Consider the following 27,822-nt stretch of genomic DNA (forward strand, 5'->3'; position numbering starts at 1 on the left):
ATAAAATTCACTCCCTAGAACACTGCCTGGCCACATGTCAACTTTGATCCATCCCAGAAACCAAAGAGCAAATTCAGAATGCTGCCACTGATCGTGAAGTTTCAGTTGCTGCACCATCTGGATGTTGTATGGGCACCAGTATAAAATAAACCACAAAACTTCCCTTATTGTTGACCGTAGGATTGACAATTCCTGTGGCAATGTAAGACAACGAATACTACCCAGGGTATGTGCTGTATAATCACTTACAGCAACAGCACCTCATCACACAGGGATTGGAATTATTCCTCTTCCAGGTGCAACACCAAGCTAACCAATGATTTTTAATTTCATTATCATCATCTTTAAACCATTTAACACCACCGTCTCTCCCCTCAAACCCTTCAATAGGGGATACTCTCTCAATTCACAACTCTAATTGCTGCTGTTCACATAAAACAAGTTCCACTGAAAGCACATGGTCTCTCTAGTCAATAGCCTTACTGTTCACTCATGTATGGCTTGTCAAATGTCATACCATCATACAAACAGTGCACAGTGCCAGATTTGCACCTGGTGGCCAAATTGTGAACTTTTTTCCAATGTAAATCAATTCTGCATTACACCTTGACATGTCTATCAAGTTTCTGTGGAGACTGATTTAACAAACTGGCTGACTTCGGCTTGCACATACGTTAAATAAATCAAAGTTAAAAGATATTAGTGTCAAGTTATTTGCAAAAGTCTTGGCCCGCACACATACTGGATGCAAATCTATTCCCATACCTTTTTTTTTTTTTTGCAATTGTTTTATGTTCTGTCTCATAGTTCATGAATACACACCACTGCAATGCATTGACATTGAAATGTTTGGTTTTATTAGATTTGAGGCGAATGTTAAAAGTACAAGAATATTTCATTCATTAATGCTTGTATCTCATTCCCCAGTAAGCTGCAAGCAGATTTCAAATTGTCTTGAATGTTCTGGATATTGATACTGATGCTGAAGTCTCAATTGACCCACAAACTGAGGAATCATATACCAACAGAAAAATTACAGCATAACATAGGCAGTCTACATATAGATTTGTGCCACAACCTTATGGAAAGATTCAATACAGCACTATTTAATGACAGAGAGAATATCAAAACACATGAGGCTCATCACAAAACTGTTATCACGAGTTCCCAGAAAATCACTCACACCACATGAGTGCTGTGGCTGGCCGTGGTCATGGTAGTGGCTAATGATACACTCTGCAATCAATAGGCCACACCTCAATTGTGTGATTGACGTAATTGTTTTGTATCTAGTACTGTGCATGAAAAAGAAAAAAAGTGTATTGGGTATATCACAAGTTACAATCCCATTCTATGAATGGCATGTTTGTCACCCTTTTGTGAACTTCATGAAAAGAAAGATAAATTTCTCAATTTTGTTGGAATGTCTGTGAAAAGTTTATCAAAACATTTGCAGAAAATTGGAAAGGGATAGGAGATGAAGAGTACTAGTTGAAGTAAGCATTATTAAAGAGAATCTTTGTCAAGAGTTATTGTCAGCACATTATGCAATATCCATAATTTCATAGAAGAGAGCGAGTAGCGCAGTAGCATTATCACCAGTAATGCCTTCAACAGTTGATTGCCTTACCTAGAAGACTGACTGCATGGGGCTGCATATTTCTCACAGCTTCCCGCTGGCCAGGAAGATGACAGTAATTTCAAGGTAATGCTGCATGCAGTATCTGCATAATGATTGTGAAGATTTATGAATATACAGTGTGAAGCATACATCGGAAGATGATGTGGTCAGAAAATTTAGACTACAATTGAGCTGCTTTACAACACTTTTATCATCTTTCACTGTCATTTTGTAAACTATCTGTGGTGCTGTGATATTTTCTTGGTGTATACTTCAGATGAGGAGTGCCACAAAGCAGGCCTCTCCCAGATTTTTAGTATATATTTCTCTTTATCAGCATCCATGTCAACAAACAAATGATTTGTATAGAAATTCAGCACAGTTGGAAGCATGTCTATGGCTCACTACACACTGCCTGTCTAAAATGACTGGCTGAACCTAAACAGCCACAACTTTGGTCTTCGCCGTCTCAGTGTATCATTGCCCTAAATGGTAACCCATTGTGCCAAAAGCAAAGTTAGTAAGTTTGTCCACAATACTTCTGCATGTGTCCTGTAACTTTCTTTAATGCTTCATTCACACACAAATATCATCCACTGTAATGACTAAACTAATTAATTTATCTACATATGCAGTCCACATGGTGTCATACTGTGCATGGTAGAGGATGCACAGTGTGTCCGTATCATTTTGTCCCTTTTTGTTCCATTAACATATGGTATGTGGAAACAAAAATTGTCAGTATCCTTTATGAACATGAAATTCTCAAATTTGTCATACCATTATGCAAGATTTATAGTTGGATAAAATAAATTACTGTTCATTATTATGCAAGCAAGAACATACTGTAATGTATTTCCAAATATTAATGTATGTTTCTGACACTGACAGAGCACGAAAGACCTCATGGGAGCGATTAGCAGCTGTGCAAAGAACTAGGACCTGTATTAAAATGCACAAGTAAGTATCGAGGGAACATTATAAAAAGGTGTCAAAAAGCAAAATTTTCCTGCCTTAATATGTTACTCAATGAAGCACTGCAACTGAACTTTGGACACTCCTCTGGTAAAATACTAGATAGGCACAATACTGTTATATTTCTTGCAAGATGATGTATTCTCATTAAACCTAAGAAAAGGGCTTTACAGTAGCTGCTGTAAGTAACCAGTGAGAAAGCAACTGTCAGATGAGGTGTTCTGTAGTAACAGTTTAAGTAATTGCACACAATGCTGATCTGAATGTAACCACAGAAGCTCAAGATCTTTTCCATAAAGATAAAAATAATTTTGTGGCACGCAATGTACTGCCAAAATTGATAATCTCTACTTTTATGATACACTTTCATGGGCTGTGCCAACTGAGAACCAATCTATCATCTTCCATCCTAACTTAGACCTTGATTTAGTTTCAGATCAGTCTCTGGACAAATCCTAGTTTGAAAACAAAAGAGAGGAAGAAAATGCTTTGGTAGTTGGAAAAAGGGCAATCTCAATGCCTAAATTTGAACTGACATTATTAGGTAGAACTGTACATCTAAAAATGTGCTGAAGGAACACACGAATAACATTTATCATATATATACTTACATTCATTCAATGAATTTATTACAGTATAAATAACATTCCTAAATTAAAATTTTACAACAAAACCATCGTTTCCTGAATTTATTTATATTCTTATTCTCTTCTGATCAAACTTTTTCTTACATTACTTACACAACCAAGAAGAACTCAGGAGCTGCCATACAGTTATTTACATTACATTCTGGTACATACACACTGCCTAATTATCTACACCCATAATTGCATAACATCAGCATATCCAAATCGCTCCCATATTTGTTACTCAATGCGAATGGATTATGTATCTTAACCCTTTTCAACTATGATTACTGATTTACAATGATACCTTCTACAAAGAGCGGGTACACCAAATGACACGTTTGTTAAAAGTAAAATAACAAAAATGCAATCACGAATGCACATAATCATTAAAACATGTAGTCCATCAGTCTTACAAAGGAAAAAAGTGTGTCAGAGACAAAAACAAATGAATACAAAAATGACATTCACACTAAATATTAATTAATACAAAACATAGCACTTAATCATATAATAACAGTTAAAGGAAGTCCTATTGGAATGAAATCTTGCCCTTTTTATTTTATTTTACCCTTTTTTTTTTTAAAAAAAAATGAGGACATGAGCATTCCCATTGCAAATAAATACTTACCCTAATTTCGGTTTATCTGGTGGATAACACTGCATGAAGTGCAGCGACAATTCTCAGTCTAAGATTAAAAAGAGTATAACTTAAGAACATTTGTTTATTTACTACGCTGGTCACTTGTTGATCACACTCAAAACCCTACCACACTGAAATATTACAACATTTCTAAATGTAATAATTCTATAATATTCAACAATACACATACACAAGTCCAAAAATTATCACAGTGACAATGTATACAAGAAGAGCACAAACAAAACACAATGTGATCAAGATTTCTTAGTCCAGATTTTGCCTAAATCTTAACAAATGCAACATAGTCTTTCTTTATCACTGATCTACCGAGTTTTAGCTATAAACAATATTCTAATAAATGCAAAAGCACATAAATGACTAAAATGATTTTTGGTACATTGAGGGGACCAAAATGGCGTAACACTGTAAATTGACTAAGTCAGCACAATCACATAAATGACAGTCACCAATGTTTTCAGTTTACACAGGTAGTTTCCACAGCAAAAGAATTGGTAATAGTGAACCAATATGTCATACTACGCCAACTAATGAGGATTTCGGGGGATCGCTGACAGCTGTTGGCTGAGCATGATCAACAAGGTTGGAATGGGTTCCCGTTGGAAGTCCGTCTGGCTGGGCAGCATTACTACGCATCTCCTCTGCCGTTGCCCTGAAAAAAATTTTCAGAGGGCATTTGAGATCCTTTTCATAACTGCACCGAAAATATTTCAGAACATTTTATATTTTCAAAGCAAAAACCCTTCAAAAAGAAGCACTACGTCGCTGATAATACAGAGATCAGCATACTGCTAAAAATGATTGATCCAAGCAACTGACTCAACAGTTTACCTGAGTAGAGCTGATTAACGTTTTAATACATGTTTTTTCCAAGGCAGTAAATCAGAAATTACCCTTATATTCTTCTGTAAGCAGAAAGTGCACTCACTTAGCTGTAGCCATGCATTGTGACAAAAATTACAATCACCCAAAAATATAACATTCTATAACTGATTGATTCAATTTAACTGAAATGAAAAAAAGGACAGTAAAGCAAAGAGAACAGCAGTATTAGGAATAGGTTTATCATTTACAAGTTCAGTTGTCAGTGATACACACATGCAAAGGACTTCCTCACAGTCAAACAATATTTCTCTTGCTAGCTATGTAAAGAGATTCTAAGATGTTGAAATATCCGCATTAATCCCAGGAGTGCACCATTTTGATGTGCTGGTAAAATAGTGCATTAGTTATTTACAGACAATTTGAAATTTGGCAACATTCGTTTCAGAAAGTATACAGCAAGGAAAGTACAATATGACATATTGCCCGTTTGTTTATATTTTGGAATCTTCCGCTGACATCTGTTTAACGATTTTCCTTATGTTCCAATAATGTGAGTGGCTGGTGTAGTCAAAGATCCACCCAGCAATAGAGGGTGAAGCTTTACTGATGACACCCACTTGTGCTGCCGAAACATCAGGAAACTTGTTTAATGTCAGCTGAAAATCCTGAGACAGAAGCCAACAAGGCTGTGAAAACCTGAACAATTTTGCACAATGTGGTACATGAAAATAAATCAGTCCAATCATCTGCAGACATAAGATTTACCTTTAGTGACCAAACTGTCAGGCCCCATCTCACATCTTTGATTTGCTACGACCTCTCTTCTTCTACTACTTAAACCACACATATACTCTACTGCTAATCTTTCACTAACTCTACTGAGAAAAAGGATACAGTAGAGATTGGTTTATTCCTGTTTAAGATTAAAATCATGGTATGAAACGTAATTGTTATCTGTAAAGAAGTTTCATTCCAGTGTTCACACTGCTGCCGTATGAAAGACTCATTTGAGAAACGTTTCAAAAAATTCAATGGAGGGTAGCTTTGTCATAAGATTCCTCCCTGGGATCACTGCATAGGGTGGGAAATGTGATTCAGGTTAGAGTACACTGAAGCCATAAGAATAACTATAAATATATAGTCATACTATAATGGGGAAAGACAATCCCGACTAAAAGCAGTAAGGACAAGATCAAGTGTGTGTGTGTCTCCCACATAGTTTTGATTTTTCAAGATGTTTCAACTCCTTTCCTTGCGAGCAGAAAAGCTTCCCAAGACAAACTTGCTAATAGGGGGGTTACTAACAGCATGGGAAATGAAACCACTTCAATCACTATGACTCTTTTAAGACTTCCCACTTAAAAACAATTGAACTTTCCTAGTAATAAGAAAGAAAGATTTATTTGGGTTTGAGACGTCACACGTGGTTGCTGGATATAATTTTGGTATTTCTGAACATTAACAGTATTGCTCCATGCACTAGCAAAGAATTTTAGGCTTTGTATGCCCACCTAATGTCACCCCACCTTTTTGCAATTTTTCTACCTACAAGTCATCTTCCACACAAATGTGCACTAAAAATCATTCTGTAAACCACAACAGGAATTGTCTATGAAGGGTACATGCATCTCCCTTCATTCATGGTATTGTATTAATGTTGCTGATTACACAAGAAATGAGCTTGTCTCCACACTGCCATGAATGGGACAAACACTGCTTTTCATATGACATGCGGACCACTACAGTGTTTGTCAACAAACTGGAACACTTGAGGCACCTGTAAGCTTTCAAAACAAGTTTCTTCGAAGTATTATAGGAAAATATTGTGCAGTTAAGACCAGATATTGACATTTTTCTTGAGTGGCTGCCCTTTATTGTCTTTCTACTAGATTAGGACAAAGATTTTTTCTGCCTGGAACCATCTTTTAAGCTTATAAATAATATTCTAGCGCACATCTAAGCTGCTGAAAATTTTATATGGCCTTGCTGCTTTAATATATTCAAGAATCATGCCCTGCAAGAAAGCATTTGAATGGATTCTGTGGTATTATAATGTTGATATCACCAAAATGATAAAAGAGTGCAATCAAAACTAATGTTATGGGACTAACAAACTGCTTTTCATTATATTTGTGTCACATGTTTTTGGAAGCAGAGAGTGTTTCTTTCCTATATGGCCACCAAAACTCCAGATGATGAGAAAAATCATTATCCTTTATAGAGACAATTCAGCTCCCCCGCCCCCCCCCCCTCCCCCTTTCCCTTGTTTCCACTTTTCCCTTATTATGACTTCAACATTTGAACATTAGTGTAGGTACACACTTCAAAATTTTCTCAGCTGTGTACACTTAAATATCTTGTGTGTCCATGTATTTTTGGTCTCTTAGCTGCTAAACCTTCAACAGAATAGGACAGAGCAGCAAAAACAGTATCGTTGCACTAAGGAGATAAAAACTAAATTTTTCTACCATTTCACTTGCCTTAAGGTAAGGTCTTTCACTAATAACAGTATTGCATTGTATTTATTGATCCTGTTGTCTACAAAAGTATCTTTTGCATTAAGACATTGGACAACTCAAGTTATAAGTACACTTCTGAAACTGATTTCTAGGGGTTCTTATGATTACAATAAAACACTTTACAAAACTTACTTCATAAATTTAAATACTCTTCGATGGAGTAAAAGCAGTGATGCCATAAACATGACTTCACAAATGATTTTCCAAAGGATCTAACCTCAGTAATAGCTTTTATGTTTTCAGGAAGTTTAAACTTTAACTACCATGCGGAAAGCACCTTTTTGGCAGAGATGTGTTGATTTGGGTTATATGTAAATTTTTGTTTTGTCTGGTAAATTGATAATGTATATCAGTTTTTATGTATCTCCAGTCCTTACCAATTACACTTATTTTAAAGAATATAAGGATTCCCATAATGTACACACGGTAATGGAGGAATACCAGATATCTTAAACAGAGGTTTGCAAGAGTCTCTAGGTTTGCATCCAAGCAGCCCTTTTTTTTTTTTAGTTTGAAAGTGCTATCAGCCATTTTAGAGTTCCTCCAGAAAGTGACTCCATATTTAGGACAAAAATGGAAGTAGCCATGATATGCATTCATTACTGTTTTCTGACTACAGCACATTTTAGTGAGCAAAGAAGATAACATGTCTTGCTCAGTTCTGCATTAAGGTATTCAATGTGCTTATTCCACTTTACATTACTGTGCAGCTTAAGTCCAAGGAATTTGGTTTCAATACTGTTACTAACTAGTTCATCGTTGATAAAGGCCAGTGGGATAAACATGTCCTTGTTTGGAGCATTGTGGACTTATTATTCTGTGCCCAGCTGCCAAGTAATTTGTTTATGGGCTGATAAGTTTTCAGATACAGTGTTTAGATGGATATTTGTGTGATGCACACTGCCTGATTATGATTGCTCAGGAAGGAACTGATCCCATTTTGGACAGACCTCAAATAACATTTTCCAAGCTCTGACAGCAGAATCTTATGGTCCACCATGTCAAAAGCTTTTGACATGGTCAATGAATACCCTGATTGAGTCCTGTTTCTTTTCCATTAGGCTTAATATGGAATTTATGCACTCATAAATAGCAGTTGTCATCGACTTCTTATTTCTGAATCCATGTTGTTCATTGCATAGGATATTGTTTTTATTTATAAATTTCATAAGTTTGTCATACATAACATTTTATAATACTTTTGAAATGCAGGAAGAAATTGTGATGAGTCTGTAGTTATTTATATTATCTTTTCCACCTTTTTATGTACTGGAATGACTTTTCAATACAGCAGGGAAAGTGACTGCCTGAAGCGAAGTAAGCAGTCACGTAAATGTGTAAGTATTTCAATTAGACTTGATGCACTCCTCTTTAAGACTGTTGCAGGGACACCATCAGTGCCTGAAAAGGTGGAATTTTTTGGTTCTTTTATTGCATTAACTACTACATCTTGTGAGACACAACTTATGTACATTGATCCTCTACAAGCACTTATTTAGTATTCATTGGCTTGGGTGCTCTTATGCAAGTTTGACAGTATCATATTATCAGCAACACCTGTTAAAAAAACTGTTAAAAGTGTTTGCTATTTTTAAGGGGTTTGTCACTCTTATACTTTTTGTGACAGTGTTATATTTTTGCAGGATGGCTTGTGTTCACTAGATTCTTTTTTATAACACAACAACAGCCTTCTGTTTATTAGCTGAATTGTAAATGTATTTGTCATTATGCATTTTTTTGCTCCTCTCACTACTTTTCTTAGAATTCTTGAGTACTTTTTATAGTATATGTGTATTTCAAATGAGGAATTTTTGGTTTGCACATATTACAAAGTAGTCTTATCTTACAGCATGGAACCCTTATTCCCCTTGTGATCCAGCTGTTTGCTCTAGAATTCACCCTTATGATTACAATTCTCAGTGGGAAGGCAATTTGAAAGAAATGGCTTAATGTATCTATGAAAGAGCTGAATTTTTCTTTGATACCATTAATTTTGTAAACTTGTGACCATTTTTCTCACTGTAATAAGCTGTTGCAGTTTACATTATCCTTATTATACCTTCTACTTGTGGTTCTTTAAGACATGTTAATAATATTGCCTTTCATTTTTAAGCTTAATATTTGAGCAAGATGGTCACTAAAACCTGCACTGAAAATTTTTGGTGAAGTGTTGTGTAAACTTTTCTTGAGTAGAAATTGATCTAAAGCTGTTTCGCAAGCTACTGTTACGCGTGTAGCAGCTTTTACTTCAGCCATTAAATTATAGGATGTTGCACGGTTCAAAAGGACCTCTGTTTTCCACTATATGTGAAGTTGCCTCAGATTATCAACTCTCAATCCATTTTGTTTACTTTATTTAGCAATAACTCCAATTCATTTAGGAAAAGTTCAAAGTTTCAAGATGGTGATCAGTAAACTGTAGCAAAAAACCAGGTTGAAAATAATATTTCAAGAGCCAGTGAGAGGATATTTTTAGTTGGAAACCTCAGATCTCCAATGGATCGAGCTGTGATGCAAAAAACACAATAGATGTCAATACACTTTTTGGCATTCTCCAAAATACATGTACCACTTCACTAAAAATCTATCCATACTTTGAAATGGTAGTACAATTCATAATGCAACCAGCAAATTCACTTCTTGTTTATTTCTTCTCAGAGAGCTTCTTTTTATCCATCTCTACAGGCAAAAATCTAATGAGGTGAGGTCTAATAACAGTGGAGGCCAATAAGGAGAATTGAAGCAGCCAGTTGGGTAGTCAGTGGTGTTACATTTACACTGTGTTACCTGAGAGATGTAAACTGCAGGAACTTGGTTACGTTTAAAGAGCCTGCTTAGTCCTGTAGGCAAAGGAATGCAAGCTTTCAAGGCTGGTGTTTAAATCCTTGGCGATTTCTGTTTTATGCGCTCTGGTCCAAGGCATGTTTCTATGCTGAACTCTTTCCACACTAGAGGCTTTTCATTTAGCATAGATGATTTAAGAAGGCAAAAGATATATTTAATCTGTTTTTGCTCATACTACAGTACACCACACATTTACAGAGAACTGATGCTGAAACTGTCTCCAGAATGGTATTCATATCTTTGTCACACAACAGGTGTTAGATGGAAGAGCTGCTGACGCCATTCCAGACAAAAGTTACATTACTATACCACAAATTGCAAGTTAGAATTGCAGAACAATAACTGCTGAAAAGTGAGGAGATTATTTATAAGAACAAAACATACTACAGAATTTTGTGAGTAGCAAAGTTCAACAGTCAGTGTGTTTTCCATATTTTCATTTGATAATTCTTTCTTTCCAATGTCCTTTATTCAGCCAATGTTAGATGTGGACTAGGATGGTACTTTTCCAATTCTGCATAGAACCAACCACATCTGAATATAAGCTACTATTATTACAATTGAATCACTACTCACCAGCTCATTTTAAAGCAACTGCCATCTCCCCATGAGGAGAAATCCATGTACCCCTTCTGTCTGAATCTAGTGTAATTGCATGGTTAAATGTTACATCATTTTTCAAAGTGCATGCACAATGTGCATCTGGGGTGGGACATGACAACCAGCCCTGACTATCTTTGTGAATATAGAAGACAGCCTAAAACCATGTCCAGGCTGGCTGCCTCCTCTGACCCAGTGTTAATCTGCAAGGTGAATTTGATCTGAGGCCTACATGCCTTCCTGTGTCCCAGAGGTGGGAGCTTTAACACAGTCGGCTATTCGGGTGCGTTTTCGTTCAATAAAGTCCCTCTGAATTATATGTCTGGGTTGAGTCTTCAAGAAACAGCTTATACAACTCAATCATAATGAATAATAAACAGTGCTCTTCCTTGACAATCTATTATACACTGACTTAGCAAGTTACGAGGTTTGTCCGGAAAATAAGTATAAAAGTTGAATAATGTCTTTATGTTACAAGTTGCAGTCACCGCCAGGTGGGACTACTGCTGTAATCAATCCCATCAACGCTCTGTTCGAGTCAGAGCACTCTGGGTGAAGGTGGGAGCGTGCGGCACCTTGTTGACAGTTACCCTTTTTCACCTGCCGTCGACATGGAGCTCTGAGGAACAGCGTGTCAACATCAAGTTTCTTGCAAAGCTAGGCAAGAATGGCTGTGAGATTTTTGTGTGTTTGAAAGAGGTTTACGGAGACAATTCTCTGAAGGAACCAACTGTGAAAAAGTGGTTAAAAAGATTCCGGGATGGCCGAGAAGAAGTGAACGATGACCCTCGCCCAGGATGCCGTCGATATCGAGTTCCAATGCAAATGTTGAACAAATTCGGGCTTATGTTCTTAAAGACCGTAGATTGACAGTCAGAATAATTGCTGATGAGCTGTCAATTCCCTAAACAATCTTTCATGAAATCCTGACACAAAAACTTGAAATGAAGAATTTGTGTGCGAAAATTGTACCGAAGCTCTTGACGCCAGAACAGAAAGCAAAGAGGGTTGAGTGCTGTGAGGATTGGTTGGAAGCAGAGGAATGAGGGGACTTTCTCAACCGAGTCATCACTGGAGAGGAGTCCTGGTTTTACGAATTCGATGTGGAGCTCAAATCTCAAAGCAAAGAATGGAAACTAGCAGGAGAACCGAGAACAAAAAAGTCGCCAAAAATCAAGGTCCAATGTGAAAACAATATTGATTGTTTTCTTTGATTTTAGGGGCATTGTTCACAAGGAATTTGTCCCTCCCGGCCAGAGAGTGAACGGAAATTTTTACGCTGAAGTTCTGACATGTCTCAGAGTTCGTGTGGCCCGAGTTGGACCAGAGTTGGACCAGAGTTGGCAAAAGGGGGCAGGTGGATCCTTCACCAAGACAATGCGCCCACTCACACGTCGCTCGTTGTGCGCGAGGTTTTGGCCCGGAGCTCAATCACTGTGACAGACCACCCGCCTTATTCCCCTGATTTAGTCCCGTGTGACTTCTTCATGTTCCCGAAATGCAAAATGGTGCTGCGGGGGCGGCACTTGGGAGATGTGGAAGCCATCAAGGTGGAAACGACATGGCAACTGAAGAACATCACAACTGAAGACTTTCAGCAATGTTATCAACAGTGGAAACGGTGTCGGCAGAAGTGTATCACGTCTCAGGGTGAGTACTTTGAAGGAGACCATATTGTAATACCTGAATAATTGTAAAATAAAGTTATTATTCAACTTTTATACGTATTTTCCAGACAAACCTCGTACATAATGTGAAACTTTCTTTAAAATGACATGTTTTTTGTTGTAAATTATCCATTAGTTTAAAATTGGTGTCCATAATTACAATACTGGAAGGAAAAATTACTTTCATTACTCTCCATTAAATTTAACTATGGCTCGGGGGAGGGGGGAGATTAGTGTTTAACGTCCCACTGACAACGAGGTCATTAGAGACGGAGTGCAAGCTCGGGTGAGGGAAGGATGGGGAAGGAAATAGGCCCTGCCCTTTCAAAGGAACCATCCCGGCATTTGCCTGAAGCGATTTAGGGACATCACGGAAAACCTAAATCAGGATGGCCGGAGACAGGATTGAACCGTCGTCCTCCCGAATGCGAGTCCAGTGTGCTAACCACTGCGCCACCTTGCTCAGTAACTATGGCTCAGAAAGGGGCTAATAATGGTACAAGCAAAACCTCCGATCACTTATCTACTAATATTGTTTGACCAATTGTTCAGCATTCTACATCGATCTGACACTTATCACAAAAGAGATTTAGAGAAGACAAATACTTTGTTCATAATGGTATGTTCGTCATGGAGGGTGATTAGATGGCAAAAATCATTATTTATTGTTTCAGTCACTTATTTTAAACATCACTGTGTGTTTCAGCGGTCATGTCATCAGGTGATTCTCATGTTTTCATACCATGTGTTACCTACTTGGCAGACAGCCATGTAGTAACAAAGTTGTTTGTCATTTTGCTTTGATGACTGAACATTTGCATTAATTTACAGCACTAAAAGGGGTTATACACTTTTCTGCATCCATGCAGAAGCTGTACTTACTGCATGTCTGGATGAATACACTTGCTGTATGCTGCTATAATGCGCCACACATTTGTCAGTACACATTTAAAATAAAAATATTTTTCAAGTGTTAACAATAAATGGCAACCTTTTAACTTAGTTCATTTACTAAGAACAAGAGTACCATGAAGCTTGTCAGCAGACTACTGACAAACACTACAGAAAAGGTGTTGTGCATCACGGGAAGATTTATTGTTAAAATTCTACAATCCTCCCACACACATTTCAAAACATGGCTATGTCAGAAACATTATTGATATTCAATCTCACAGAGGCTACTCAGTTTTTATCCCGCACATCTCAAAAATGTAACAGGAGTGTGGTAAAATAATAAACACCCTCTGCCAAATGCTGTAAGATGACTTATGGCATAGATGTAAATAATATAAAAATGCCTATAATGTGTGTCAAGGATAGATCACTACACATCAAATGGTTGGAATGCTCCTTCTGGGCAATTTCTAACAGAGGAAAGCTTTGTGTCTGATGTACTGCTACACATAATGGCTACACACACTCTGTATTCACTATGAGTAAATAGTAAATGATTCTTGCAGTCTTGACTATTGCCCTGGGCTATTATCGGAATCCAAAAATTATGTTGACTTGGTGAAAACTGTTCTATTGCATTCCTTTGTATGCCCAGCAGAGTTACAATACTTGGCAATACTAGAATCTGAGGGTGTCAAAAGGCAAGTGAAACACTGGTGTTCAGTGGAAAACTTCATTGTGGACTGCGCCGACTGATAAGCTATTCCAAATCGACAATGTATCTTTTATAAAATCCATTTCCCATCCCAAATCATCCTTGACAAATCCAAGAAGGGGAGAAATCTCAGCTAATGCATGGAAAACCACTTTTACTTTAAATTCTTAAGCTTTATGGCTGTCTTTAACGAAATACTGCCAATATGTAAAAGGAAAGTTTTGCACACACCCCAAAATCACGCTAGTCTTCAATTAAGTTGAACGGAATATCAATTTTTCTCTTAACTCACATTGTTACTCCCTTAACTCCTTATGCATAGTATCTAAATTGGAAACTAAGTGTGGCCTATGGCATGTAACAGTGATGGCCATTTGAAGCTTACAAAATACGTCTCAGAACCATCATTATTCAATTCATATTAAAAAAATCCACTTCATTTTAATAACTGATCTGTAAATTAATATTTTACACTATAAATGATACCAATTTCTAAATTTACTAAAAAATTCTTTGGTTGCATCAGTGCAGCATCTAGAAAGAATAAAAAGCAAAAGTGTGCTAAATTCATTACGATAATATTTACTGGCAAGACTACTATGCATTTCACCAACTTTCTAGAACTATCTAACTTTGTAGGATATCAACATGCAGTGTTCAGCTGTAAAGGAAATGCATTACTAGCTGTGAGAATACTAAGAAGAACGAAGATATTTTTGCATTTTGATTTCTGATCCAAAATAATGTAACATGCAGGGCACATGCAAAAAAGATTAATGATGTTAATTACAGTGATAAAGAAACTGAGTTATTGCGCCTAGGTTGGGCGCCATATGTCAGGATCTTCCATTAGTGTTGTGTTATGGTCAACTTGGGGAGTTGAAGCTGGAGGTGATGCCATTGCCGCCATGTCTTGCCGAGAACCTCTGTCAATGTAATATCATGAATATTAAGTTGATATCCCCAAAAAATCAAAACAAGTCTTCTGGAGTTATTGTGTACATACAAACTTTGTTAAACAGAAGAACTGTGATTATTTCTCAACTTTAAATACACAAACTGTCTTACATTTCCTATTTCATGTGACACACAATATTTTTTAATGTTAAGCTAGAGATGCATGCAAAGAATATTTTAAAAACTAAGAAAAATGTTCACTATATTTCATATTTTTGTGGCTTAGTGGTTAAGTGCAAACTACTGAGCTACAGATATGGGGCTTGATCAATAGTCAGACAGGATTTTTATTTTTCACTTATCAATTTGTTAATGTGAAAAATTCTAAGTTGCGCCTTGGTTTGAAGTCCATGTAAATTGGCTGGATAAGTCCGTTCAATTCTCTGAGGAAGGCAAGGGTAGATATTACCACTTTTAATAGGACTATGTCTAACGAAGAACTATTGTTTCTCAAAACAGCTTCCATGCTCACTGCTTTATCTTCTAACTCATTTGCAGCAATCACAATCAACAGTGAAGTCATAATGATGAGCATGATCACTCCATGTTAATGACCATGCACGATGGTACAGGTCTCTACTTGAGATGAGCAAGGTTGAAATCCCCATCCACCAACCCTGATTTAACAAGATGGCAGCAGCATATAAAGACAAATTAGAAACAAGGAAAACATAGTGCATAGATCATTGTTTTCTCAAAGGGATAATCCAGCATTTGACTTTCAGGTAAGGCAAATGAGAAGAAAGGTCATTTTGAAAAGCCAAAGTGAATTTATTTCCCATTCCTTCCCAAATGAACCAAATCTCTCTCCTCATTGACCAAACAATTAACAATATACAGGGTGTTCAAAAAAGTGACTAATACTCAGAGGTGGTAGTACTGATTGAGGAAAAACATCCAATAAACATGGGTCCAGAAATGCATACTTTCTGTGATAAACGTGTTTACAGGTGGTGTTCAACTTGCTGTCCAATCATGACAATACACCCCTCTGCCCTCTGGTATAAGGAATGACGCACCCTTTGAAGAATTCTCAGTTGCTGTTTTACCTGCTAGTACCCATTGAAGACACAACCCTTTAGTGTCCGCACATTGTTGATTGACATGACGTAGACTAATTCCTTCAAGTGTCCCCCACAACTGTAAGTCTAGGAGATTAAGGTCTGAGGAATGAGCAGGCCTGAACTTTTCAGATAATTGTTTTCACTCCTAAATGAATTACCGTCGACAAGGACTTTCTATAACTGTATTAATTTTTATCTGTTAAATAAAATTCACCAACTAAGAAGCACCCTTTATTATAAAATCTTAGCATTTGTTACCTCTTATCTCTGGTGCAAATGTCAGCTAATGAAAAATGGAGTGATTAAGACATCATCCCCTGACAATGGAAACTTCATATTGCTCTCTATGCAATTAAAGCACTGCCTGCTTTTACCATTATTGATTCATGTACTAAAGTAATTTTGCTTCCAGACTATGCCACAGGATGCAGAGAAAAAGCATATGGACAGAATTCCTGAAAGGTAAAGCTTGTTTTCACATCACAATAATTTATCTGGCATTGTCCTCTTGGAGGCATTATTATGCCTTTCCTATCCTCTAACCTTTGAACTGACTGACCCAGCGAGTTATGGGGAGATAGGGAGGGAGGGAGGGAGGGAGGGAGGGAGGGAGGGAGCTACACTTCAACAATGACCCTGAACCACAGTGCATCTTGGCATTTTTCACATTAACAAAGACTGCCACAGATGAAAGAAGTGGTAAGTGACAGAAAAATATCTTAGGGCAACTGATGATTGAATTCCGGACCTTGCAATTTATGATCTGGTTCTCTGGGTGGGTGGATAAGTGTCACACACAAATTGCCTGTCTTATATTAATTTTAAATAAATCTGGTTGATAGTTTTGTAAAGAGACAAAAGGAATTTAAAACATAAGAAATGTTTGTGAACTCATTAAACAAAACCACAACTGTTACAGTGACCGTTGATGACACTTTTAAATTATGTTAAATGCATTTGAAACAAATAAGACTATATAGTTGCAAAATATAGCACAATCCCCACATTATCTGTAGAAACTGTGTCTAATTCTGCAAGATGTGTTATGGAAACGTTAATTAAGTATGTGGTTACTGTTATTTGTGTATTTTACTTGACATCCATAAAAAGTTAAAGACACAAATTAAATCTGAAATATCTCACACACACACACACACACACACACACACACACACACACACACTGCAATCCAATCTTCCCCTCCCCCTCGACACACAAACAAAAGTTGCCATTTGTATGTTGGTGCAATATCAGGTGATTTGTCTCTCCTATTTATTGTGCACACTTTTATACACTGTCTGTTCAAACTTTTTCCATCCTAGTTTTCAGTGAAGAACAAGGCACCAAAACCTTTCCACTCAGAATAGCCTACACTGAATTATGGGAATGCAGACATTCTCTTGTCATTGTAAGTGGCACAGAGCTTAAAATCTGTTACAGTAATTTGTGCAATAAGCATGGCAAACAACAGTGAATTTGTTTAAACTAAGGGTAGCAATTTCATACTGGCACAAACATTTGTCAGGAACTATTCTGCCCATCAATTGTGTCTTTTTCACTTTTTGTAAAATAGCCCCATGCAATAGGCAATATTTCTGACACACACGATTTTCACCCTTACTCTGTATAATGGTTCTCTTTCTAAAGATTTTCTTTTAAAGAGTGGGCTCAATGCAAGAAAAAGGCAGTTCACTCGGCAAAAATTTAATTATTTTTTTCATTACTATGGTGTAAAATGCGGCCCAGTTATTTCTACTGATATACAATATACTTCTCCCTCTATATTAAATTATGCCCAGTGGAGTGAATTTAAGACATTATTTTGGGGTCAGCTTCTCCAAACCATTTCAAAAAATATTAATAATATGTCACTGTTAAACCACGGCCAGTTTGTAACACGCAGCCATAGCACTCCCTACCTCACACAAAATAAAAACATAGCAACAAGAATCAAAGTCTTGTGTAAGAAAACATTAAATATATGCCATATTACTCCAGTGAATGAAACATAGTCAAATTATACATTACATCTGATGGTGCCTGCAGCAGGAGTGTGAATGCTAGTGTCACCAATGTTGTGACATTATACCTGTTAATTTTGACACTCTGGAGTATGTTCCTATCCCTACCAATCAAATAACCAGCTATCACACACAGAGAAAGCACATCTGAGCAGAAATGGCTCTGAGCACATCGGACTTAACTTCTGAGGTCATCAGTCATCTAGAACTTAGAACTACTTAAACCTAACTAACCTAAGGACATCACACACAACTATGCCCGAAGCAGGATTCGAACCTGTGACCGTAGCGGTCGCGTGGTTCCAGACTGTAGCGTCTGAGCAGAAATCTTCCATACTAGACACCCAAACAACTAACAATCAAGAAGAAAAAAATACTGATGCCTGTGACCACTTCAGTTCAGAATGCATTCTTGTAAAATAACGGATACTAAACCTACTCAACAACTGCCAAGTGCTCTAATCTCTTGGAGAAAAGCAAGGTTATAACTGTAATCAAACCAAGAAAGTTACCTGATGATCCTGGAAGCTGTATCTCTCCATACACTCTACAAAGCTGCACCTTATTCTTTTACCAGCCAGTTCCTATTTGGGAAAAAGTACGACTTCACAAATAATAAATGTCGCACAACTGATCAAGAATGGTTTTGAAAATCTGTAAACCTGTGTTCAGGGCCTCTTAGGTCTCTCTGCCTCCTATGATCTGTTTCAACTCAACTCAGACTAACAGTGTTAACACCATAACAAAAGGCTAGACTCTGGCCTTGATATCAGATACCTCTTGGACAACAGTAATTAATTAATTGTTAAAGTTTTTGTGGTCTTCAGTCCAAAGATGGTGTCATGCAGCTCTCCACACTCCTGTGCAAACCTTGCCATCTCTGGATAGCTGCTGCAACATACACTGAACCTGGTTACTGTAGCCAATCCTTCATCTTCCTCTACAATTTTTACCACTCACACACTTCCTTCCATAAACTGATAATACCCCAATGTATCTAGATGTGTAGTATCAACTGATTCCTTCTTTTGATCAAGTTGTGCCACAAGTTCCTTATATCCACATTTTGATTCATTACCTCCTCCTCAGTAGATATTCAGTCTATCTACCTAATCTTCAGCACTCTTCTGTAGCGCCACATTTCGAAAGCTTTATCCTCTTCCTTTCTGAACTGTTTGTCATCCATCTTTTACACCCACACAAGGCTACACTCCAGTTCAGGAAAGACTTTGTAACATATAGACTTACACTTAACATCAAGAAATTTCTCTTTTTCAATTATGGTTTCCTTGCTACTGCCACTTTGTATTTGGCCATTGTCAACTTTTCAATTTTTTTTCTTTTTTTTGCTGCTCGTAAAGCAGAAGTCTTATTACTTTTAGGGTCTCATTTTCTAATCAGATTCTTTCAACATCACCTGATTTAATTTTACTACATTCAGTTAGCTTTGTTTTATTTTCACTGATATTCAGTCTATAACGTATTTTCAAGACAATATTAAATTTTTAACTTATCTTCCAAGTCCGTCAGAATAACAACGTCCTTGGCAAACCTGGATATTTTTATTTCTTCTGCTTGTACCAATTCCCTATTTAAATTTCTCCTGTTTCCTTCACATCTTGCTCAGCATACAAATTGAAAAATATTGGGGATAGGCTACAACCCTGTCTCACTCTTTTAACTACTGTTTTCTTTTTATTCTCTTCAACTCTAACTGTAGTCTAGTTTCTGTACAAGTTGCAGATTACTTTTCACTCCCTTTTTTTATTCCTCACATCTTCTTCAGAGTTTCAAAGAGTATAATCATGTCAACATTGTCAAAAGCTTTCTCTATATCTACAAGTACCATGAACATAGGTTTGCCTTCCTTTAATAAATATTTTAAGATAAGTTGTAGGATCAATACCAATTCGTGTGCACCTACTCTTCTCCAGTACCCAAACTGAAATTCCCTCAGGTTAGCTTTAATCAATCTTTCCATTCTTCCATAAACAATTCATGTCAGAATTTTGCAACCCTAACTTACTGAACTCATTGCTCAGTAGCATTCACAACTGCCAGAACTTGCCTTCTTTGGAAATGGGATTATTATACTCTTCATTAAGTCTGAGGATATTCTGCATATGTTATATCATTTACACCAGGTGGATAAGCTTCGTCATGGCTGATTCTCTCAGCGATCTCAATTTTTAGAGAATGTTGCCTACTCTAAGTGCCTTGTTTATACTTGGGCCTTTCACAGCTCTGACAAATTCTTCTCACAGTACTTTATTCCAGTCTCATGTTCACATGATTCCTCTTCCTTTTTTTAACATTATCTTTGAGTTCATTTCCTTTGTATAGCAGCTTCAGATTCTTTTTCCACCTTGCAGGCTTCGCTTCATTGCTTGCCATATGAACTCTTACAGATTCTTCTGTTTCCTTAAAAAAGTCTACAACTTTCCTGTAGATGGCATCTATCTTTCTCAAGATCATGAATGCTTCTGCAGCTTTGCATTTCTCCTCTCGCCATTCCCAATTTACCATTCTGCATGCACTGTCCACCTCAGTTTTTTTATGTCTGCATCCCCTTTTTCTCATTTCATTTTCTGCATTTTATATTTTCCTATTTTGTCAATTACATACAATACCTCTTGTTCTATTCAGACATTTTTACTAGGCTTTATCTTTTTGCCAATTTGATCCTATGATGTCTTCACAATTCCATCTCTTGAAGCCACCCACGCATTATTATTGTATTACTTTCCCCCAGTTTGAGTCAATTGTCACCAAGAGCTGTCTTTGAAACTCAACAATTTCTGGTTCTTCAGTTTATCCATGTCTCCTCTCCTTAATGCCCAACTTTTCTGCAATTTGTTCAGTTTTAATCATGCAGACTGGTCACCTACTGTTTAAGGAGGCAAAGATAATTTCTATTTTTAAATCTGTTACACACAGCAACAAGATAGAAAGATTTTGCCCCATAGTCCTTCTAAACTGCTGCTGCTGCAAGCTCTGTGAAAGTTTGGTCTGTAACAGAAAAAAAGTGCTGTCGTAGATTGTGTTCCAATTTATTAGGCAAGCTTAAGACTAGGCCACAGGTATTGCAACCACAAGTTGTCTCTTGCATTCTTCATAGAGGATGGATCCCAAATGAAGCTAAAAAAATCTATGGCTTTTGTTGCTCTCACTGCTGCCTCCAGTAGTGAGTCGATGGAAGGCCTAATCTATGAACCACTTCAAATTATACACTGCAAAACGATTGAGCAATTTGTTAACACAGCATGCTAAGTGATCAGAAGTTCCATATAGTCATTGGAAGCAAGATAAGCAAAGAGAGGAAAGCTCAACAATGGATTGTCTTAACACAAATTACTGTTTCAACCTATATTTATCTGATCTTCCTAACACTTCAACCAGAAAATTTTGCTATGTCAATGACCTGCCACTTGCTGCAGAACATAAGGAACCAACATACAAAGAAAAGATGCCGACCAGGGACTAGTCTATGCTGGAGACTTTTTTCATAATCTGGAGACTCCAACCCAATGTGAACAAAACAATGGTATCCTGTTTCTACTTGAATAATTATCTGGCAAATGCAGAACTGAATGTAAGTTTCAGAGGGAGAGTCCATCATATTTCAAACCCAAAATATCCACGTGTCATCTTGGACCAAAAACGGTCCTCCAGACAACACTTTCCTAATCTAACTCAGTCACTGAAGACTCATAACAACATCCTCCGTAAGTTATGCGAGTCACCCGGTGGTCCCTCAGCAACTGACCTGCCTTCTTCAGCCTAGGATGTGGTGTACTTAAGTGCTGAATATCGTGCATCTTTCTCAATGACCAGTCACCATACAGAGCTTGTAGACTACCAACTGAATACTGTGCATAGTATATGGCATTATCAGATCTACCTTAGTTCTTTCATGCCTGCTGTTAACTAGTATTAAGCCATCTAATTTGTGTAGATCTACTGCTCTTACAAGAGAATTCACCTAGATGTCTGGGAATCCCAATCTACCCACACATAGCAACCTGCCATTTTTAAATCTTAAAGTCTACAATAATGGCATCTTACTCTGCGTGATGCTTTTGATATGATTGCCAGAAATTTTAAGCCTCTTGAAGAATGGAAATGTTAGTGGGAAACAGTAACAGCTGTGCACCTACATATCATGATCTCAGGTGCTATGAACAGTCCAAGACAGGTGCAAAAATGCAGTCCACAAGAGGAAAGCTGAAACTTGCTGGCAGATTAAAACTGTGTGCCGAACCTAGACTCGAACTCGGGACCTTTGCCTTTTGCGGGCAAGTGCTCAGACCTTCACATCAGACTATACATCACATTGTCAGTGAACTGTCAGGTTCAGGCACATCACAGCAGTTAAGAAAAATTCCTGCTATGCTGTTTGACTGGATTGAAGAATTGGACATTCAGTGGTGAAATACATTAAACCTTGTCAATTGCCTTGTTTCTGATTTGTTTTTATCTGCCTGTATCTTCTGACAATCTTGTGCATTAGCCATGCACTAAATAAAATGATCAGAGCCCTTATCCACCACTGGAAATGTCTTTCAGTTCAAAATCTGGTTTCAGTAAGTCTTATTACGCAGTCTATCTGAAACCTTCTGGTGTCAGCACATCTCTTGCACGTTTATCATCTTCTTTCACAATTCTTATACCAAGTTATAGCTGTGATTAAATTGTGATCTGTTGAAAACTGCACCAAGTGGCTTCCCCTTTCATACCTTTCTTCTCTTTCATTTGAAATCCAGTCCCACATCAAAATTAAAATTTTCTCCTCCTTAACAATCTGAATAATTGCTTTCATCTCATCACACATTCTTTCAGTCTCTTTATCATATGTGGAGTTAGCAGGCGTATAAACTTTTACTATCTTTACTATGAGGGTTCATTCAGTATGCTGCTCATAGTAGCTTTCCAGCATTCCTATTTTTTTATTCATTGTTAGACCTACATCTGCATTAACACTATTTCATTGTGTGTTGATAAATCTGTACTCATGTGATCACATGAGTTCTTCCTCCCTCCACACTTCAATAATTCCCACTATGTCTAACTTCAACATATCAATTCTCTTTTTAAATTCTCTGACATACTAGATCAATTAAGGAATGTAATATCCCATACTCAGTCACAGAATGCCAGTTTTGTTTTTCTTGATGACAATATCCTCCTGAGTAGTCTCTACCCAAAGTTTTGATTGCACGTCTATTGTACCTCCTGAGTATCGTACTGAAGAAGATATCATTATTAAGCCATACAGTAAAGCTGCATGTCCTCACAAAATATAATGGTTGTTTTCACTTGTTTGTAGCAAAACGTAGCAAGGCCATGTTGGCTAACGTGGCAAAGGTGACAAACTGGATGATTCATTTGGCTTTGCAACTACTGAAAATGCTGCGGAACTTCTACAGAACTATATGTTAGTCTTGCCTCTACACAAATACCCCTCCAATGTGGTTGCACCTATGATAAGGTATTCTATATCAGTGAGGCACTCAAACCACTCCACTGCTCCACGGTATGTGGTTTGTAGCATTTTAAATTAGTTCTGTTGTTTTCAATTGAAGGAGGGAAGAAGCAGTTGGCAGGGACAGAAAAATGGTTTACAAAAAGGCAGTCTACTGAGGTTAAAAGGTCTTAATACTTAAACCAAGGGCCATCCACTACTGAATGACATCACAAACTTCATCTACACTGAAGATCGAGATATCGCCATCCAGGGCACTGCATTTGAGAAGGATGGAGTGAGCACCAATCAAGACCTAGAGAGGCTCAAACAACACTATGTTTGGAAAAAACTGAAGCCCAACACCACAAAAACCAATGTTCACACATTTTGGCTCTATAACAGACATGGGTCCAGAAGACTCCAGGTACATTTCTACAGCACCAACCCTACCTGAAATACTTTGGTGTTACTTTGGACTGGAGTCCAATATCTAGGCAGAATTGTACCAACATTAAAATGGTCAGGGGCAGAAACAATAACCTCCAAAAAATTACAGGCTTAAATTGGGGATATACCACAGTTGCAAAAACACCACCACTGGCAGTTTTGTTATACCATTGCTGAATGTGTTTCTGTGTCTCATTAACAAGCACTAAGCAAGTTTATGTTATACTCAACAAAATCTACACACTCTTCACCAACTGAAACCTACTCCCACAGATACAATCTAACACCTGGCTGGACTCAGTCCAGGAGCAGGAGGGAACTGTCTACCAACACAGAATGAAGTCCTCCACATCTGGACGGAACCAACTATATGGCACCAACTGGCTAAAATCAACAAATTGGTTCCTCAAAAATTCAGCCTGAAGTGGAATTGTGATCAACTTCAAAGACCATTACTGAGTGGCCCCTGGCTATCATGAAAACTGTGCAGTCTGTTTAGGCATTTCCAGACTCTTGACAGGAACAACAAGATCCACAGCAAATCTTCTACGAGAGGAAGAAACAGTACTGTGTAACCTGTGCTATTGTGGTGACACCCAGAAAAACAATGCATTCATGCCTGTCTTGGTTGTTGCATACAGTGAAGCTGAGTTATTCCAACTGATGTCACTTGCTTCTGGGCTAAATTAGTTTCTCTAATCTGCTTTGTTTTGTAAATATTGCTATAAATATTTGTCACTTCTGTTCTCATAATCTTCCTATTTTATTTTAATTTAGAATCTGATGCTTCTGATACAAATAAATTACGTAAGCTGATCAGCCACAGTTAGTATAAACAAACCCTCAATGTTCAGACAAACTTTTTCCTAACGCTCAGACACACATTAATCAACCCTTTCTAATATAAAAAATAATTGTGCAGTGAAATAAGAAATAATAAGCTTTAATTTTGTTACTCATAGCCCAATGGAAGACAGACATATATATATATCACACACACACACACAGACAGAGAGAGAGAGAGAGAGAGAGAGAGAGAGAGAGAGAGAGAGAGAGAGAGAGAATATTCTAATCATGATACTTACTTTCTCCCTAGTGCCATCAGGCCATATATCACACCCGTCGTGAATATTAGTCCACTGCCAAAGATGCTGCCCAAGCCAGGACACAAGAAGATTGCAGGCAATGCTATGCTGCAAGTACAGAAATGGAAAATAAAAAACTTCAAATAATTTTTTTTTAAGTTCAAGGTACTCAGCAATCACTCACAATTTCTTTCTGAGAAATGTGTGTATTTCTCAGTAACATAGCTGTTCACAAAACTAATTCAGGCTCCACTTCTTGCCCACACTCCCAGTTTGACCCACTTTTCACAGTCATGACCACTATTTCTCAAACCTACAAACAACCAGATATACAGCAGCAACTAGCACAAAAAAGTTGTCAACATTTCCTTCAACAGCCTTTCCCCTGTAATTGCAGCCTAAAGGTCTTGTCTTCATTTCCATTCCCAGGTTTAACCAGACTGCTCTTGCGAAAACTTTTAGGATTCAAATTGTGACTGTTGTATAACTAATATTAAGGTTGCATCTAAGTCAAATTCTGACAAAGAGAACTTAACAATCACTTATGTGTAGTATAAAAAACCTTGATACTTAAATAGGCGGCACCACCACCACCACCACCACCACCACCACCTCACTGTGCTGAGTATCTTACTAATCAGTCCGCCGTTAGCTTTGAATATACGTCTTTCCCATTCCAACCTTTTAATCTTAATGTAGCTGACAATGTCTGGCTCATTATATAGATTACTAGCCAAGTACCCAGCATTGCCCAGGTAAGTATTTATTCCATTTTTTAGTAGTAAATCTCCTCCTCCCCCCCCCCCTCTCTCTCTGCCCTCCTCCCCCTCCCCCCTGTCTCTATCCATCTCCTCCTCTCCCTGTGTCTATCCTCCTTCTCCTCCTGCTCTTATCTGTGCCATTCTCCTCCTTCCTACTTATTGTTTGTCCACCTCTTTGTCCTCCCATCTCTGTTCATGTTATCACACTCACACCAACAGGAGGGCTGTTGGTGTTACCCCTGCAGTACTTCTGTCCAGTCTGTAGTTAATATGTGTACCAATTTTGACTGAAATCATTCCAGGAGTTTAGGACGAGTTTTTTTTCCCCATGGCTTTGTTCACATATGCACACTCAAATATATTTCACACATATTTAACATGTTTCACATATTTTGTTCACATATTTCGCCTATACGTCTAGCAAATTTTGCTCTATAGATTCATTTTCACTCGGCTTAATGTTTATAGTATCATATCTCCTGAATTATGTGCTGTTCAATGATAATTTTGCAGGTACATCCAGTGACTACTGTCTGCAAAATGTGTGGTGAATGGAGTTATTAGTAAAGAAGCACTGAATTAAAACATAATGCATGATGTGGCAATTTCTCATGTTTCTCACATGGGGAAGCCATGGAGTTTGGGTCACAGATTTATTCCAAGCTTGGTGCCCTTTTAGAAGTTATTATGTGCAAGTAGTAAGGCATACTACTTAGGCAATTTTGAGAAACTCTCACGAATGTCTGTGTGTTGCAATACTGACCTTGTGGTAGCGACAGCCAGGTAGTTAGCATTCAAGCTCCATAATTGGCTAATCATTAGATCAAGTCTCACTCTCTTTTGTTTGTATTTTAAATGTATATATATATATTTTTTTTCAACACTGGTCATTGTGTGATGGTGATTTTCAAAAAATTCACACGTACACTATTCATTCTTCCTACATTAGTAAGGTCTTATCACAAGCTAACTGCCAAATCATTGATATTTATTATTATTATTATTATTATTATTATTATTTTATTATTCTTTCTTTCTTTCCTCAGACGTTATGTCTGGTCAAAAATGGAAAGTGACACGGACCTTGATCAAGCGTGACTTCCTTTTAACTGTACGGTATATGTTATATTGCATTTAGGAACTTTCGGGTGATTGAACATGTATCAATAATTACGGATTTCTGTAGTTGTAAATATAAGTTTGGATGTAGCTGTATAGTATTGATGTACTGGTGGATATTGTGTGGTATGACTCCTGTAGTTGATAGTATAATTGGTATAATGTCAAATTTATCCTGATGCCACATGTCCTTGACTTCCTCAGCCAGTTGGATGTATTTTTCAATTTTTTCTCCTGTTTTCTTTTGTATATTTGTTGTGTTGGGTATGGATATTTCGATTAGTTGTGTTAATTTCATCTTTTTATTGGTGAGTATGATGTCAGGTTTGTTGAGTGGTGTTGTTTTATCTGTTATAATGGTTCTGTTCCAGTATAATTTGTATTCATCATTCTCCAGTACATTTTGTGGTGCATACTTGTGTGTGGGAACGTGTTGTTTTATAAGTTTATGTTGTAAGGCAAGCTGTTGATGTATTATTTTTTCTACATTGTCATGTCTTCTGGGGTATTCTGTATTTGCTAGTATTGTACATCCACTTGTGATGTGATCTACTGTTTCTATTTGTTGTTTGCAAAGTCTGCATTTATCTGTTGTGGTATTGGGATCTTTAATAATATGCTTGCTGTAATATCTGGTGTTTATTGTTTGATCCTGTATTGCAATCATGAATCCTTCCGTCTCACTGTATATACTGCCTTTTCTTAGCCATGTGTTGGATGCGTCTTGATCGATGTGTGGCTGTGTTAGATGATACGGGTGCTTGCCATGTAGTATTTTCTTTTTCCAATTTACTTTCTTCGTATCTGTTGATGTTATGTGATCTAAAGGGTAGTAGAAGTGGTTATGAAATTGCAGTGATGTAGCCGATATATTTATATAAGTGATTGCTTTGCATATTTTGCTAGTTTCTGCTCGTTCTATAAAGAATTTTCTTAAATTGTCTACCTGTCCATAAT

General features: G+C 37.3%; 1 protein-coding gene across 2 annotated transcripts in view; it reads right to left on the reverse strand.

Annotated features, from left to right (window-relative positions):
* Window positions 1–3,720: 3,720 nt before the first annotated feature.
* The window catches only part of LOC126088575 (calcium channel flower), a 69,298-nt gene continuing 45,196 nt past the window's right edge, over window positions 3,721–27,822 (reverse strand). The window contains exons 5-7 of one of the 2 annotated variants that reach the window (XM_049906770.1): window positions 24,986–25,093; window positions 14,738–14,873; window positions 4,397–4,535 (exon numbers count right to left, since the gene is read on the reverse strand). In XM_049906770.1, coding sequence (XP_049762727.1) covers window positions 14,765–14,873; window positions 24,986–25,093 — 217 coding nt within the window. In that variant the 3' untranslated portion in view covers window positions 4,397–4,535; window positions 14,738–14,764. Of the gene's footprint in view, window positions 4,536–14,737; window positions 14,874–24,985; window positions 25,094–27,822 lie in introns of both variants that reach the window. The other variant, XM_049906769.1, reaches the window with a different exon arrangement.

The sequence above is a fragment of the Schistocerca cancellata genome, chromosome 6, assembly GCF_023864275.1.
Source record: "Schistocerca cancellata isolate TAMUIC-IGC-003103 chromosome 6, iqSchCanc2.1, whole genome shotgun sequence".
NCBI classification, from domain to species: Eukaryota; Metazoa; Arthropoda; class Insecta; order Orthoptera; family Acrididae; genus Schistocerca; species Schistocerca cancellata.